General features: G+C 37.0%; 1 protein-coding gene across 1 annotated transcript in view; it reads left to right on the top strand.

Moving 5' to 3' along the window:
* The window catches only part of LOC141338227 (uncharacterized), a 32,230-nt gene extending 23,157 nt beyond the window's left edge, over positions 1-9,073 (top strand). Inside the window, exons 18-19 of the mRNA XM_073843772.1 lie at positions 5,910-6,006; positions 9,008-9,073. Of these exons, the coding sequence (XP_073699873.1) occupies positions 5,910-6,006; positions 9,008-9,073 (163 nt within the window). The remainder of the gene's footprint in view (positions 1-5,909; positions 6,007-9,007) is intronic.
* The last annotated feature ends 9,876 nt before the right edge of the window (positions 9,074-18,949 follow it).

Genomic DNA, 18,949 nt, shown 5'->3' with positions numbered 1-18,949 from the left:
CCATTGGAAATAGATAAAGATAGAAGAGAGTAGGTGCTTAAACAGGTTAGATTGCCTAAAGAAGAAGTTTCTCTGTATTTCTCTGTAAGGACACATTTTACGATTTAATTATTTGTATGCCTCATACTGTATATTTTCAAGTCAAAGGGTTTTACAGGTGTAGTAAATTTATAGCTTAATGACAGTAATGTCTAATGAAGTCAGTGTTTGGATTGTAATGGCAGGTCATGGAGAGCAGAGAAAAAAACTAATGATCAATAATCAGCAGCTGGAATCACTGGGTTAAAATTGACAAGGGAACTGCATATGATTAAATGAAGGGGATAATATTAGATTTTAAAGTATAATATTCCTGCTAGAAAGCAAAAAGGAAATGACAAAGAACTGCATATGCAAGCTTAATATGCATCCATTGTATTTGAATTTGAATTTGAATTTAAAGGAATAGTTAAAATAGCAAAAATGAAAATTAGCCCATTCAGCCTCCAGGCATCCTAGGTGTATATGACGTCCTTCTTTCAGACTTATACACAGACTATATGTGACCCTGGACCACAAAACCAGTCATAAGGTTAAATTTGACAAAACTGAGATATATACATCACATGAAAGCTCAATAAATAAGCTTTTTATTGATGTATGGTTTGTTAGGATAGGACAATATTTGGCCGAGATACATCTATTGGAAAATCTGAAATCTAAGGGTGCAAAAAATCTAAATACTGAGAAAAACACCTTTAAAGTTGTCCAAATTAAGTTCTTAGTAATGCATATTACTAATCAAAAATTACATTTTGATAGGTTTACAGTAGGAATTTTTCAAAAAAATCTTCATGGAACATGATCTTTACTTAATTTCCTAATGATTTTTGACATAAAAGTAAAATAAATAATTTTGACCCATAAAATGTATTTTTGGCTATTGCTACAAATAAACCCCAGCGACTTAAGACTGGTTTTGTGGTCCAGGGTCACATATACTCTGTCACTTCCAAGCTTTAGTGTGAACTTGAAAGTACGATGTAAGACACTGTAATATGCTCTGGTCCCCTCCCGGCTTACGGTGGTGATGAGATACATAGTAGATTGTCATCGTTAACCGGCTGGATGTCAAAGTGGTGCCCGCAGAATAACATAGGTTTCATAGACAATTGGACAAGCTTTTGGGGCAGACCTGACCTGTTGAAAAGAGATGGTCTTCATCCCTCCGGGTGTGGAGCATCTCTTCTATCTAGAAATATGGCACATAGTCTTAGCGTTTGCACTTGACTAACTGGGGCCCAGGTCAGGAAGCAGACAGACTGGCTAAACCGACCGTCTGCTAGCCGCCTCACGTCACAGAAATCAGTTATTTCTCAGCACATAGAGACCCTTTTACCTAGATATCACACTATAGAGACTGTGTCTGTTCCTCGAGCAAGAAAATAGAAAAAACGCCTGAATCAAATCAAGTCTAACAATTTAATTGATGTTCAACAAATAAAAAATATATATAATATAGAGAAACAATTGATAAAGCTTGGCTTATTAAATATCAGGTCTCTTTCTACGAAAGCACTTTTTGTAAATGATATGATCACCGATCATAACCTAGATGTGCTCTGTTTGACAGAAACCTGGCTAAAACCAGACGATTACATTATTTTAAACGAGTCCACCCCCCAAGATTACTGTTATAAACATGAACCGCGTCTAAAAGGTAAAGGAGGAGGTGTTTCTACTATTTATAGCAATATTCTCAATGTCTCTCAGAGAACGGGGTTCAAATATAACTTGTTTGAAGTAATGGTGCTTCATATAGCATTATCCAGAAAAACAAGTGTTAATGATAAATCCCCTGAGACGTTTGTACTGGCTACTGTATACAGGCCACCAGGGCACCATACAGACTTTATTAAAGAATTTGCTGATTTTCTATCCGAATTAGTGTTGGCCGCAGATAAAGTCTTAATAGTGGGTGATTTTAACATCCATGTTGATAATGAAAAAGATGCATTAGGAACAGCATTTATAGATATTTTGAACTCTATTGGGGTTAAACAACATGTGTCAGGTCCTACTCATTGCCGAAATCATACTTTAGATTTAATACTGTCACATGGAATTGATGTTAATGGCGTTGAAATTCTGCAGCAAAGCGATGATATCTCAGATCATTATCTAGTCTCTTGTATATTCCAGATAGCTAAAACTGTGAATCCTATTCCTTGCTACAAATACGGTAGAACCATCACTTCTACTACAAAAGACTGCTTTGTAAGTAATCTTCCTGACTTATCTGAATTCCTCAGCATATCCAATAGCTCAGAAAAACTGGATGATGTAATAGAAACTATGGACTCTCTCTTTTCTAGCACTTTAGATACAGTTGCTCCAGTGCGCCTAAAAAAGATTAAGAAAAACAACGTAACACCGTGGTATAACGATCATACTCGCGCCCTAAAGAGAAAAGCACGAAAAATGGAACGCAGCTGGAGGAAAACAAAACTAGAGGTTTTTCGTACTGCTCTAATTAGAGTTACAAATGACCTGCTCTTGTCAAGCGATCATGGTTGCATCTCTCTATTAGTGCTACTGGATCTTAGTGCTGCATTTGATACTATTGACCACAACATTCTTTTAAATAGACTTGAAAATTATGTAGGCATTAGTGGTAGTGCACTGGCATGGTTCAAATCGTACTTATCTGACCGTCATCAGTTTGTGGCAATAAATGAAGAGGTATCATTTAGATCGCAAGTGCAGTATGGAGTACCTCAAGGCTCAGTACTAGGGCCATTACTTTTTACGCTTTACATGTTACCCTTAGGAGGTATCATCAGAAAACATGGTGTTAGCTTTCATTGTTTCGCTGATGATACTCAGCTCTATATTTCTTTGCAGCCCGGCAAAACATATCCATTCGAAAAACTAACAGAATGCATAGCTGATATTAAAAACTGGATGGCGAATAACTTCTTACTGTTAAATTCTGAAAAAACAGAGGTATTAGTTATTGGACCTAGGGCCTCCACAGGTGGTGACCTGGAGCACGGTCTGGTGCTGGATGGCTGCTCTGTAAATTCGTCGTCATCAGTTAGGAACCTAGGCGTCCAATTCGATAGCAATCTCTCCTTTGAAAGCCACATTTCTAGCATTTGCAAAACCGCATTTTTCCATCTTAAAAATATATCGAAATTACGACCTATGCTATCAATGTCAAATGCTGAAACATTAATTCATGCGTTCATGACCTCAAGGATAGATTATTGTAATGCTTTATTGGGTGGTTGTTCTGCACGCTTAATAAACAAACTCCTGCTGGTCCAAAATGCAGCAGCTAGAGTTCTTACTAGAACCAGAAAGTTTGACCATATTAGCCCGGTTCTGTCAGCACTGCATTGGCTCCCTATTAAACATCGTATAGATTTTAAAATCTTGCTAATTACTTATAAAGCCCTCAATGGTTTAGCTCCTCAGTACTTGAACGAGCTCCTATCGTATTATAGTCCCTCACGTCCGCTGCGTTCTCAAAATTCTGGCAATTTGATAATACCTAGAATATCAAAATCAACTGCGGGCGGCAGATCATTTTCTTTTCTAGCGCCTAAACTCTGGAACAATCTACCTAACACTGTTCGGGAGGCAGACACACTCTGTCAGTTTAAATCTAGATTAAAGACACATCTCTTTAACCTGGCTTACACATAATAACATTAACCCATTCCTATAATTCAAATCCGTTAAAGGATTGTTAGGCTGCATTAATTAGGTCAACCGGAACCGAAAACACCTCCCATAACACCTGATGCACTCGCTGCATCGTAAGAAGAATGGCATCTACGCTAATATTAGTCTGTTTCATTCTTATTCCGAGGTCACCGTAGCCACCAGACCCAGCCTGTATCCAGATCAGATGGTCACTGCAGTCCCCCGGATTCAGTCCGTACCCAGCTTAGATCATGGATCACCACCTGGAGATGACTTCAATAGCCGTGTATGTCAACCAGATGATCTCCAAAGATGGATCATCAATAAAGACCTCGCCAACCTTGACGGCCATCGGTGCTACACCACAGGATCCTGATGAGTTCTCTACAATCGGACATTGGTACAAACTGTTTGTTCTGGCCAGAGGAGAACTGGTCCCCCGACTGAGCCTGGTTTCTCCCAAGGTTTTTTTTCTCCATCTCTGTCACCTGTGGAGTTTTGGTTCCTTGCCGCTGTCGCCTCTGGCTTGCTCAGTTGGGGACACTTTCCAGCGATATCGTATACTATTTGAACTGAACTGACGATGATATCACTGAATTCATTGATGAACTGCCTTTAACTGAAAATTGATTGTTACAATAATGCGTTACTTACACACTATGGTGCTGTTTAAATACTGTGCAGTTGCTTTGACACAATATGTATTGTAAAAGGCGCTATATAAATAAAGGTGACTTGACTTGACTTTAGAATGGCACTGGGCAAGTGTTTCTCTTCAACCGTCCAAAACATGTCCAATAAAGTGCATCCATCCATAATAAAAATAGTGTCTCACATGGCTCCAAGGTGGTCTCATGTAGGCCTCATGTAGCAAATCGATGCATTTTTGCAAGAAAAATATCCATATTTAAAATGTAAGAATCAGGGGTCTCATTATACTTTTTTACAAAGTCTTCATTTTGTTTTGGGGTGCACTAGAACGTGCTTGGTGGTTCGAAAAATGCATTATGTTTCACATAATTTACATTATTACAATAGTTTTGTTTTTTTTTCCCACAAACTTGGCATAAATGGCTCGATTAGTTCCAGGTTTGATAAAGGTCCACTTTCGGAAAAACAAAATGTGTTATGATTAGTTAGCAGTCCCACTGTGTTGCAATTGGCGAACAGCTTAGACAGTGTTTCAGTCCTGCCACGTTCCTTCCCAAAGCAGCTAGTTCTGTTTACACCTGTGCAAGCTAGATTAAATTGATTCTTGTATTTATATATGGATATTTTTCTTACAAAAACACATCAGATCTCTAAAGGAGGCTTTTACTGACCCCCCAGAGCCGTGTGAGGCACTTTATTTTAATATGGATCGATGGAGAGAAACACTTTTCTATGCCGTTCCGTCAATGCCGTTCTAAAGTTTGTGAGTGGTAGGATTATTTTTGATATAACTCTGATTGCATTCTTCCGAAAGAAGGAAGTCTTATACACCTAGGATGCATGGAGGGTGAGTAAATAATACGCTAGAGTATTGTTGGTCCTATCGTCAGCCTGCGAAATCGTCAAAACATGATATTATCGTTATTGTGCTGATTTATTTAATTATTTGCATGCCGAACATATATATATATTTTTTTGTTGTTGTTGAAAAGACTGGCTTAAAGCACTGAGCGAGTCTGGCTCAGCGCCATTTTCTTTAACTATTTTACGAAAATATAATGTTTTGTTTATATTGTGGGTGCACAAAAATAATAATAGTAGACCTTTTGCAGATGTAATACTCTTACCTTTATGAACAAAAATAGCGTATTTTAGGTTTCCACTGTAACTAAAAAATAATGGAAGTGATCGCACTTGCGCTTCTATGTCCTCCAAAGCATGCCTCAGTTTTTACTCTCCGCACAAATGACTGGATATGTGTCTAATCGCGCACATTTGTCTAGGCTAACCCAATAGGTTAAATGTTTAAATTAACATTGTAAAATGCATCAAGTGTTTTATGTCTATAGATTTTATTTTATGCAAGTCGTGTTGATTTGAGAAGGCTTCATTTATCAAACATGCTCAACTCATTGCCACTTGGTCGTTAGGTTGTTACTTTAAAAAACAAAAGCTTGAATTTAACAAACGTAAAATGTTCCAAACATATTTCTAAATTAACTTAATAAAGAAACGGAAAAAAAAATCTAGCCACTTTGCCATTAGAATCCAAAGCTGAACTATTTTAATGGCTGCAACACGAACTCTATTCTGATAGTTATCGAACAAGTACAGGCCTCGGGTCTGAGCGTCTCAGGCTTCATTCCCTATTTTGTTAGAATCTCGGTTGGAATCACATTCGGTTTAGTTTTTTGCATTTAAAATTGCAAAAGCAGCTTTCATAGCAAAAGATATACGGCCCTTTTCTGTGGTGGAAAACCCGGGTTTCGCCACCTGTTAAATACACTGGAGCCGCAATATAAGCTTCCCTCACGCAGCCACTTTTCAGAAAAGATTATGCCAGAACTGTACCACGAAACCAAAGCCCAGGTATTTAGTTCTTGAAAAAAGATTTTTTTTTTTAAGTAAATATCTCACTTTGGAGTAGACTTTGTAGTTGTCTTTCATGCTCAAACATACACACCACACACTGACTGAAATTCAAAAAGTGAAAAAAACATAATAGGACCCTTTTAATCTAGCTTTTGCTCACCGTTGTACACGGAAGCTGTTCCAGGTGACGAATGCGGACACGCAGGGGAGAGACGAAAAAAAAAAAAAAAGGATTTGTAAAGAACCAAGAGGAGACTGTTTTTCCGGGCTAAAGTAAGGAAACTTTGCTTCCTTTGCTCCTGTAAACAAAGGTTGGTTTTCACAAGACTCATCGGTGCATGCGTCATCCGCCTGGAACTGCTTCCGTGCACAACTGCGCAAGCTAGATTAAAGTGATTCTTACATTTTAAATATGGATTTTTTCTTACAAATCTGCATCGATTTTCTACAAGAGTCCTTCACCCCTGGAGTTGTGTAAGGTGCTCTTTATTTTGGATGTATGCACTTTGTTGGACTTGTTTTGGACTGATGAAGAGAAACACTCACCTATGCCACTCTAATGCTTGGAAGAGCCAGGATAATTTTAATATTACTCTAAGTGTATTCATCTGAATGAACGTCATATACACCTAGGATGCCTGGAGGGCAATGAAACGAGGAAACAGCGGCTCATATTTCTTCATCAGAATGATGGGCTGATAATATCTCTATAATTATCTCACAGCGCACACATATTTTAATAGTTAAGCAGTCAGTTGTGTCGAGTGAGGATCACTGTTTATCAGCTCACATCAGGTAAGTTTTTTATGCTTAACTGCAGCATGTATTGGACCATAACTGCGATCATAGACTATTATTCATGGGTACAGTAGTTATAATTGAGTAATTTGGGCTCTTACTGTAAATTCCTTTGACAATAAATCTTTATGAAGTACTCCAGAGAAGTTGCAAATGTACACAAATTTTCATGTGTGATGTTTTGGGGAATTATAAGATGATACATATACGATCACTTCTGTCACCTGCACTATTCAGTGTTGGGAAGTTATTTATTTACGCCATAAATAAGTAACTAATTGTGTTACTTAATTTCTTTTTATGGAAAGTAATGTGTTACTTTTGCACTACTTTTATCACCTTGGCTGAGCTTGCTTATTTGTTTTTAAATAACAATAAAAATTTTGGCAGCTATAAAGCATTTTTACACTTAATATTCAGAATGATGAGAATAAAATGGAAAAACTTGCATAACTTGTTTTACAAAATGAAATAAAAAAGAAAATCAGATATTTTTATGTTGTATTTTGTTACTTTACAATTTACTTGGAAAATGTAATCTGATTGTGTAAATTACTTTACTTGTAATATGTTACCCCCTGACACTGGTAATATACAAGATATTCCTTTATTTAATTGTGACGATAAATGATTCACACTCTCCTTATTTATAACTAGTTTTTAACATTTAACCCCTCTGAAATATCTTTTAGATTAAGATAAACAACACCTGACTGTCAAAACAATGGCTTCCTTTCAGACAGGTGAGTATCTATAGATTAGCATTTAAATTTTGCTCTGAATAAAAAACAAAACAAAACATTTAAACACAATCCGCAGTCACATGATAAATGTAGAATTTTATTTTTCTTTATATTTAATGACAGGTTTTATAAGAGTGCTGATCTCCGTTACGATGTGTAAGTATAAACTGAGTTTTGCATGTTGCTTTTTTTAACATGAATGCACTACTTCCTGTCTTGATCAGTCTCACAAACATCTGTACTGTATGTTGCTCCTATTTAAATATGCTATTTGAGTTGCATGTTGGATTTTGGACACTGACGTTTTGTCATCTCTTTCTGGTCTTCCTCCATTAGTGAACAGACAGCAGTTGATTTATTTCAGTAACAGCTGCTGGACTCTGTTTCTATTTGATCTGATTTTTTTAGCATAGAAAACTGTTCTTCACTGTTCTTGAATCTTAAGTCGACTGAACCCTATTCAATTCTTTCTGATTTTCTTCGTCTTCTTGGGTTAATTTTCAGCTGTTTATTCTTTGAATTTGTTTGACTGAATCCAAATCCCAATTTTTTTCTAAGAGACAGTTTTGGCTAAATTCTCAGTTTTTTTTTTTTTTTTTTCTCTTGAAACTTAAACTTAAAAAAAAAGGAAGAAAGAAAGAAAGAAAGAAAGAAAGAAAGAAAGAAAGAAAGAAAGAAAGAAAGAAAGAAAGACAATGGATGAAGAAAGAAATTAGTAGAACTTTTATTAAAACATTAACTTTTTTCCAGATTTCTAATCCGGCCATGTAATATTTGAACACAATGCACATAAAACATTCAAACATATTCACACTTTTACATTTTCTAGTAACTTTAAAACTTTAAAACCAGCATATCATCTTCCAAAACCTCACACAATACCCTTCCAACACACCATATTTTAGAAAACACTTTAATATCATTACAGTTTGTTTTCTAATTGGTTTGGTACTATTTTCATAAGTAAAATGAACATTTTCAGATCTCTTAGTACAAAACTTCAAACTGATCACATTTGTAACACCACTAGCCATCCTTTTCAAATCTGATGTTATGATTTCATTGTATTTGCACATATTTTCATTCCACTTACTCGTTGTTTCAGAACACAAGATAATTGTGATGTATACTGAGAAAATTTGCTTTAATCACCCTGTGCTATCCAGAGACAGTCAGGGTTTGTTTAGAGGTTTTACTGAAACACGGCACTGGAACAACGGGAGTAATCAAAATAAAAGGTTTTTTTATTTCAGAACTCCGAGTCTCATAACGACATCAAAGCAGACAGCAAAAAGACTGATATTGCATCAGCTCTCTAAGCCCCAGTAGCCAATACAGGCCACACCCCATTACTTTTGTAACCAATTACAGGCTTTGAACATTAACAGCCAAGTATCATTTACTATCCACTACATTTGGAATTTCCCTAAAGCTAACAGAGTATTCTTGTGAACTAAAACAACTAAAACTCTTGCTAAGGGTGAACAAACACCACAGCTCCTCCCCTGTAAATTTCAAACTCATACCCCCTTTTTTTTTTTTTTTTTTTTTTTTTTTTTTTTTTTTTTTTAACTTAAAGATTACAAGTTCAACCTCTGCGGGGCACATCTTTTCCTAACAGGACGACTATTTATTAGAACAGTTTCAGTTATTGATGAAGTTGGCAGTGTTCCAGTTTCCAACTCTGCCACGGACTCAGTCTCGGTTCTGTTCATCCCGGGAGTTTCCTTGTCCTTTGCAACATCCACATTCATGTCATCACAGTCCCAGTTTCTCACTTGGTAAGATGCACTGTCATTTACTTTGCTGTTACCCATTGCTTTATTACTCAGCATCTGATTCACATGTCTCTTTACACAGTTTCCATTAACATCAACCATATATGTTACTGGACCTAGAACTTTTGAAATGGTACCACTCCACCATTTTTCCCCTCCCCTGTAATTTTTTACCAGAACCTGCTGACCCACAGTAAAGGTCCTGACTTTACGGGGTTTGTCAAACTTTTCAGAGTGGTCAAACTGCAATGTTGGTGAAAACCGCGGCTTGATAAGAGCCAGTCGAGTACGGACTGATCTTTTAAGGAAAAGTTCTGCTGGTGTCTTGCCAGTAGTACTATGAGGGGTGTTTCGATAACTGAACAAAAAATTTGCAACACAATGACGCATCGCTCTCTGCTCTACAGTCCTATTCTTGGCAAGTGCTTTTTTTAAATTCTGTACTAAGCGCTCAGCCAATCCATTGGAAGCAGGGTGATAGGCTGGAGACTTAGTGTGCTTAACCCCATTCAACTGCAGAAAGTGTTCAAACTCTCGGGACGTAAATTGCGGACCGTTATCTGTTACAACCTCCTGCGGAAGACCATAGGATGCAAACAAATCTCTTAACACCTCTATGGTCTGTATTGCTGTAGTGTTTTTCATAGGAATAATCTCAGGCCATCTAGCATAAGCATCCATCACCACCAGAAACATCTGCTGATGGTCCTCTGCGAAATCTAGATGAATTCTCTCCCACGGGCCGGATGCCCACTTCCAGGGATGTACAGGAACAGGGCAGGGCATACTACGCTGCTGTTGACACACCCCACACTGACTGACTACATTCTCAATATTTACATCCAAGGCAGGCCACCAAAAATAACTCCTGGCCAAAGATTTCATTTTTACCATACCCCAGTGACTATCATGAAGCTCAGCCAACAACCTTTCCTGTAATTTCTCGGGGATTACTACCCTAAACCCCCAAAGAAGGCACTCATCTTCGATAGACAATTCAAACCTCTTGGAAAAATATGGCTTGAGTGATTGATCAACTACATGTTTTGGCCAGCCACACATTACATGTTCTTTCACCTTACTGAGAATGAGGTCTTTTTTTGTCTCATCTGCAATTTCTTTTGCCGTTACAGGAAGTTCTTCCAGATACGACAGTCTATACACTGCACTGGACTGGACAGGATCATCCTCTTTTACAGGCAGCCTGGATAAGGCATCAGCATTTCCATGCTGTTCGGACCTTTTGTATTGAATTTCGTACTGGTATGCAGATAAAATCAAAGACCACCTCTGCATTCTAGCAGCAGCAAGGGTCGGCACCCCTGTTTTAGGGCCTAAAATTTTCAGAAAAGGCTTATGGTCTGTAACTAGAATGAATTGTCTCCCAAACAAATAATCATGAAACTTCATCACTCCAAATACTAGCCCCAAAGCCTCTTTTTCAATTTGAGAATAATTTCTCTCAGTTTTTGTCAACATTCTAGAAGCAAACGCGATAGGTCTTTCACTACCGTCACTCATTTTGTGAGCAATTACAGCCCCCACTCCAACAGGAGAGGCATCACAAGCTAAGACTAATGGTAATGCTGCATTAAAATGGGTCAAAACTTGGTTTGACATCAAATGCCTCTTGGAGTTTTCGAAGGCCACCTGGCATTCTTTTGACCATTTCCACTCTACATCTTTATGCAATAGCCTTGTCATAGGTTGTATGATGGTGGAAAGGTTTGGTACGAACTTACCATAGTAATTTAACAGAGCCAAAAAGGATCTGAGTTCAGATACCTTTGTAGGCGCTGGAGCCCTTTCAATGGCATCTGTTTTTTCCTTCATGGGGTGAATACCCTCGGAATCTATGACGTGCCCTAAGTAAGAAACACTAGTCTGAAAAAAAGAACACTTGTCTTTTCTTACTTTGAGATTGTAAGCTTGAAGCCTCTTTAGAACTCCTTCTAGAGCTTCCATGTGCTTTTTTGTGTCACGTCCGGTAATCAAGATGTCATCAAGGTAACAAATTACGCCATCCATACCTTGCAATACCTGATCCATAATTTTCTGAAAAATTGCAGGTGCGCTAGCCACCCCATAAGGTAATCGGTTAAAGGCATATAACCCTTTTGGGGTATTTATGGTCAGATACCGTTTGGAGCTTTCTTCAAGTGGTACCTGTTGGTATGCTTGAGATAAGTCCAACTTAGTAAATCTCTGACCACCTGACAATTTTGCAAATAAATCTTGAGTTCTGGGTAAGGGATACTGTTCGACTTCCAACCCAGGGTTAATGGTAACTTTGTAGTCTCCACAGATCCTTACACTATTGTCCTTTTTGGGAATACACACTATAGGAGCTGCCCACTCACTATAACTGACAGGGGAGATCACGCCTTCGGTTTCTAACTTAGTCAGCTCTTTGTCGACCATATCTCTTAAAGCATATGGTACAGGACGTGGCTTACAGAATTTTGGCACAGCGTCCTTCTTTACATGTAATTTTGCCTTGATGCCCTTCAGCATACCTAACTCGGATTGAAACACAGAGGAGTATCTGTCACACAACTGCTCCACTGTTTCCCCGACCATTTTGTACACAGGGAACCAGTTTAGGTTCAGTTGACTAATCCAGTCTCTTCCCATCAAAGACGGCCCATTCCCTTTTACAACCAACAAATCTAGCAGGTGTGTCTCGTCTTTGCACTTTACTTTAACAGTAATTTTCCCTTTTAGACTTAAAGACTCCTTACTGTATGTTTTCAAAACACAACTGGCAGGAGATAACTTTACCTTGTGAAATCTGCGAAGGTACAATCTTTCAGATATGACCGAAACAGCGGCTCCCGTATCTACCTCCATTTTTACACGCAGACCATTTATCCTGACATATACATAATAGGGTTTGTCTAACTTGTTCCCATTGGAGTCAATAGCAAACAGTTCTGTCCCTTTAATTTCACTCTCGCTGCAATCCTCATGGGTTGATCGTTCTGACGCTGTATCAGGATCTGTCTGTGACTGGGTTACGTTGCAACTTGCTCTGCGTTCATGCTCGTGTGCTCGGGTACCCAATGCAGGGCATTCGTTGCTTCTCACCGCTTCAAACGGACGCAGATTAGGTGAACCGATGTCCTCAATCGCCGCGGCATCTAAGTGCTTAGTCCACCTAGCAGGCTTGACATCTTTCTTATCTTTCAGACGTGCCCGGCAAGCTCGCACAATATGTCCGCGTTTTCCGCACTCGCGACATTCAACATCCTTAAACCGGCAAACTTCTGGTTTGTGTCCAGTTCCATTACACCTATAACACTGCCTGGTAACTGTCTCTTTTGGCTTGGCACCACTTTTTTTCTCCACGACATGAGTTTTAAAAGACTTCTGCAAAAACTGCTGCGAGCTCTTTACAGTCACTTCAAATGCCAGTCCCATCTCTATAGCAAGTGCAAGTGTTAAGTCTCTAGAATGTGCGGCAGTTAACAGCCGATCTCTCAACTCGGTGCTTTTTACTCCACACACAAATCTGTCGCGTAGAGCTTCATCTAAAAACTGTCCAAACTTACAAGTGGCTGACAGTTTCTTTAAATTAGCGACATAATCACTTATCGATTCACCTTCCAGTTGATTCCTTACGTGGAACTTGCATCTTTCTGCAATGAAATTCGTCCGAGGCACATAGTGTTTTTTCAACAAGTCGATCAACTCCTTATACGTCTTCTGCGATGGCTTTTCAGGTGTGCACAAATCCATCAACAAACTATGAGTTCTTTTTCCAACAATTGTTAGAAACACCGCTTTCGTTTTCTCGTCGGTGTCCTTTAAATCGTTTGCTGCAAAATACTGTTCAAGCCTTTCCAAATAGGCATCAAACTGTTCCTCACTTTCATCAAAGTGAAAATCATCAGGCTTTCCAAAAGCCATTTTCCCCTGTTCTTCTCGTCGTCACCCTTACAAATGTTCACTCCGTTCGCAGGCCTCATCGGAGTTACTCATAACTCTGTCTCTGTACGGTAAAACATTCCATCCTCGTCGCCACTGTGCTATCCAGAGACAGTCAGGGTTTGTTTAGAGGTTTTACTGAAACACGGCACTGGAACACACCCAAACAAAACAGTAAGATCTTTTTTCAACTTACAGTATTTTTTTAATTGGTTTGGCGCAGTTTTCACAAGCAATTGGTACATTTTCAAAACTCTAAGTACTTGTATCACAACAGATCATCAAAAGTGCACTTTTTTCAAACATTTCAGCATATTTTAAATTGTGTTAGTACAATACGCATAATCACAAAATATCCTTTTCACTACACAAAAATAAGTGTTTCGTCTAAATAAATGTTTAGTTCACAGTAACTGCCTTTCATAATTTTATCACTATCAAATTTTTCATTCAGTTGAATACATTTGTCTGTCATTTAATTCAGCTGATCTTAATGTTTAATCAATGAATGATTCATTATGTCAATATGGATTTTCAACTTGACTGATTGTTGTCTGGTCATTTGTAAGTTACAAATGGCTGAAAGTGCTTTCAATCAAGAAATACTAATCACTAATTGTTTCCCCTGATGATCACAATTAGTTACCATATAAGTACAACTGTATTTGCACTGTTCAAATAGGTGAATAAATATGTATTGCTTATGTAAATATACACTGCCTGGCCAAAAAAAAAAAAAATGCCACCAAAAAAAAAGTCATTCACTGTAATATTTCATTGGACTGCCTTTAGCTTTGATTACGGCAAGCATTCACTGTGGCATTGTTTCGATAAGCTTCTGCAATGTCACAAGATTTATTTCCATTCAGTGTTGCATTCATTTTTCACCAAGATCTTGCATTGATGATGGTAGAGTCTGAGCCTTCTCCAGCACATCCCAAAGATTCTCAATGGGGTTAAGGTCTGGACTCTGTGGTGGCCAATCCATGTGTGAAAATGATGTCTCATGCTCCCTGAACCACTCTTTCAAAATTTGAGCCCGATGAATCCTGGCATTGTCATCTTGGAATTTGGAATTCCATTGATGGAACAACCTGGTAATTCAGTATATTCAGGTAGTCAGCTGACCTCATTCTTTGAGCACATACGGTTGCTGAACCTAGACCTTGACCAACTGCAGCAACCCCAGATCTTAGCACTTAGTTACAGTTTTTTACAATCGTTTTTGCACTATTAACTGAACCTTAATGTCATTTTTCAAAACTCTAGATACAAAACTCAAAACAGTCATTATTTGTAACACAGGCTGTCCAGTGTTCAAAACTTTGCATATTGCGTTCATATGAAGCCTTGCATTAGCAGAAGCATTGTTTCAAAAAACGAATTTATTATGAAATATTATAGGAACATTACTTTAGATCACCCATACACAAGTTACCCATAGTTTCAATGTGTTTTTGCTAGTACAATCATTAAATATAGTTGTACAAAATATGTGATTCAGGTTTCTTTTTTTTTTTTTTACTTTAGACTGAGAACAGTACAGACACAGTGGTGTCATTGAAATACTGTAATGTGGAATTTACTGATAAAATAAATCTCAGCATAGGTTTTCTAAAGGGAAAAAATTTAGATTCAAAGTTTTAGCTGTTTTTTTTTTCAGCAGGGTACAGTATATTGTACCCTGCTGAAAAAAAAAACTGCTAAAACCAGCCTAGGCTGGTTGGCTGGTCTTAGCTGGTTTAAGCTGGAAGTAGCTGGTTTTAGCTGGTCTCCCAGTCTGGTCAGGCTGGTTTTAGCTGGTGGTTTCCCAGCCTGACCAGACAGAAAAGTGGCCAATACCCCTCTAAAACCAGCTATGATCAGCTAAAACCATTCTGGTTGACCAGCTAAAAACAGCCAAACAGCCTAGGCTGGTTTTGGATGTTTTTTTTTTCAGCATGGCTAATGTGTGCACCAATGTTCTTGATACATTCTTTTTCTTTTTTTTCTTTTTTCTTTTTTTTACCAGGGTAGCCATTAACTCATTAAAACCACAAAAGCAATAACATAAAAATGACATCTTGCATTCAGTAATGTTGAATATGAAAATGTGTTCTGTAAAAGAGGTACATGGGGCCATAGAAACCATGTCTGATAAAGAATGAAATATGACATCCTTAAATACACGGTAAAAAAAAAAAAGTACTGCAGAGGTATAATTTTGTTCCTGGGCAACAAAACATATAAAGGTACATTTAAAGGTATACACAATGGGTCCTTATTGAACAATTATGTACCCAAAAAATTGTACCCTTAGTAACACCCCAGTGACAGCTACTTGTACCCTAAAAGGTATAGTTTTGTACCATTTTTTCTGAGAGTGTAGTGTGGTCCATCATATTCTGTGGTAACTGGTGTCAAATGATCTATCCTGAAACATGCACTATTTTCCATAAAAGCTATGCTTCAAGGGTAATGCAACAGTTACTTATCATTTTAAGCAGATGTATTAACTGATAGTTTAATCTTTGTAATGAAATGAATGCACACTCATCTCAGATGTAAAGTGTGAGTTGCATTTTGAAATAGTAATACTTGGATGTTAAGTTGTGTCATTTTGAACAGGTGATTTAAGTTCAATGAACAAATTATCTTTGGCTTATGTGTAATGTATCCAAGCATTTGAAAAATGTGTTAAGTGGTTTGAAAAATGTGCATTTTGATCAGTGGTTGTGAATTATGTGTCTAGATTTTTGAAAAATGACATTACGGTTCTGTTATTAGTGCAAAAACGATTGTAAAAAACTGTAAATCCAGGTGGTGACTTTTTTTTTTTTTTTTGGCCAGGCAGTATATTTTGCTTATGTAAATGACTTATGTACTTTTTTAATCCTTTTTCATGTGTGTGTGTGTGTGTGTGTGTGTGTGTGTGCGTGCGTGCGTGCGTGCGTGCGTGCGTGCGTGCGTGCGTGCGTGCGTGCGTGTGCGTGTGTGTGTGTGTGTGTGTGTGTATATATATATATATATATTTTTTTTTTTGTCTGAACATAAGTGTAATATTTGCTGTGTAAATTTTTACAGTTCAGTTACACTCATTCAGCACCAAGGATTATTTGAAACGCTTACCTTGTATTATGCTCCTGAATGAAATGATTGGTAAAAGTACTAAGTTGAAAAAAGATCTTAGCTACTGTTTTGTTTGGGTGATTAAAGCAAATGCTCTCAGTATGATGTTGTGTTCTGAAACAATGATGAAAATATGTGTAAATAGAATGAAATCATGACATCAGATTTGAAAGAATGACTAGTGGTGTTACAAATGTGATCAGTTTAAAGTTTTGTAAGAGATTTGAAAATGCACACTTTACTTGTGAAATTGGTACCAAACCAATTAAAAAACTGTAATCAATTTAAAATATCAATTTTAATTCTGGCAATCACCATGTTTCAAAACACATCTACTGAATCTAAACCTGTTAACTTATTTATTTATTTATTTATTTATTTGAGTTTTCCAAATTGCCATTTTAGCCATACACAGCAAAAAGGCCAGAGTTAAATTAACTCTCCAGGGAGTTTATATGATTCCACTCTCAAAAGTGTCAAGTGTTAAAATCAGAGTGTTAAATTAACACTGAAGCAGAGTTAAAGTTAATGAGATAATTAGTGATTAATTAAGTGATGATTGATCATTATTGAAGACACCTGATGTTAACAAGCAGAATCACCAAAGGAGAAAATCACATTTTTTAAGAAACCATTACAGTGGTCAGTGTTTGCATTAGTTGGGCTCTTAAAACTTAAAGTTTGTAAAATCAGATCTTGTTTGGCTGCTATAACAGTGTCATAACTGTCAGACAAAAGGCAAACATGTTTTCAAAAAATCTTTGTGAAGTAATAGACCATGGGTTTTATCACTGGTTACAGAAACTCTATGAATGAGAACCACATTTTTAATCAGACAGATATGTAAATAAAAAGTATTTTGATCAAAGTCTACACCAAACAAGAAAATATTCTAGTTTAGACACACAGACATGAAGAATCAGCATGAGAATCACAACAACGGTGACCATCAAAAAGTGTGTTGTAACCAATCAGAACTCATCCATGACTCCCATCATGCATTGCGACATGAATAAATGATGAGAGTTCAGAGTTGATCTGTTTATCTGAAAACGTCGTTTGTCACCGTTCCTGAGATTCATACGCTGGTACTTGATGTCTGTGTGTGCTTACACAACGAATTTTGACCTATTAGAAATTCTTCCAAATAAAGAAAGATGGAGAGAATTATTTGTTGTGAACTCATGAGACTTAATGTATTCAACAGATAGTTGACTGAACTCTCTTAGATGTTTATCTTTGAGTTACAATTCCTTTAAAAGAAAATGACTTTGAGATTTGACTCTAAATCAAGTTCAATGACTCAGATCAATTGTGATGGGATTTATGGCTCTTTGAGGGGATCCGGATCTTGGCGAAGCATTCCGGCTCTTTTGGCTCTTTTTAAATATTTAGTCAGTTTTAAGAAGCCAGCTTGGGGGCATCTCAGTTTATCCTGGAAATAATCACTGGCAGGAAAGATGAGGTGAGATTTGTAGTCAAATAATTGACTTTTTGAAGTTTGAATTATTCTGAAATATTGATTATTACCTCATTTGTCATGTGTGGACTATATTCCATAGGGTTGGACAACATCCCTCTGCTTAGACAGTGACATCACTATTTTGGATTTACCTTTAGTACAAAGTGTGTGTATGTGTAAAGCTACGTTGACTTATGTTATTCATACAATATCTACTACTACAAATAAACATCAAAAACAAAGCCGGCTTTGATAGAAAATAAAAAATATTTAAAGTTTTAAATATATACTGTAGATAAAATTAGAATAAATAAAATGGAAATAGAATTCTAGATTTTTAGAATTCTATTGGACATTACGATTTATTTTAATGGAATTTCACTTTGTCCTGTAGGTTTTTAGTGGATTTTTAGAATCCTATTGGACATTATGATTTATTTTAATGGAATTTCACTTTGTCCTGTAGGATTTTAGTGGATTTTTAGAATCCTATTGGACATTACGATTTATTTTAATGGAATTTCACTTTGTCCTGTAGGATTTTAGTGGATTTTTAGAATCCTATTGGACATTACAATTCATTTTAATGGAATTTCACTTTGTCCTGTAGGATTTTAGTGGATTTTTAGAATCCTATTGGACATTACAATTCATTTTAATGGAATTTCACTTTGTCCTGTAGGGTTTTATTGGATTCTTAGAATCCTATTAAACATTACGATTTATTTTGGTAGAACTTCACTTTGTCCTGTAGGATTTTCCTTGATTTTTAGAATCTTATTGGACAGTGTTTTATTTAATGGGATTTCACTTTGTCCTGTATTTTATTGATTCATAGAAACTTAATGGGCATTGTCATTTTTAAACGAAATTTCACTTTGTCTTGTATGATCTTAGTTGTTTCTGTTGATTAATTACTT

Source organism: Garra rufa, chromosome 7 (assembly GCF_049309525.1).
Source record: "Garra rufa chromosome 7, GarRuf1.0, whole genome shotgun sequence".
Taxonomy (NCBI): Eukaryota; Metazoa; Chordata; class Actinopteri; order Cypriniformes; family Cyprinidae; genus Garra; species Garra rufa.
This window is presented reverse-complemented; position numbering and strand designations above follow the sequence as displayed.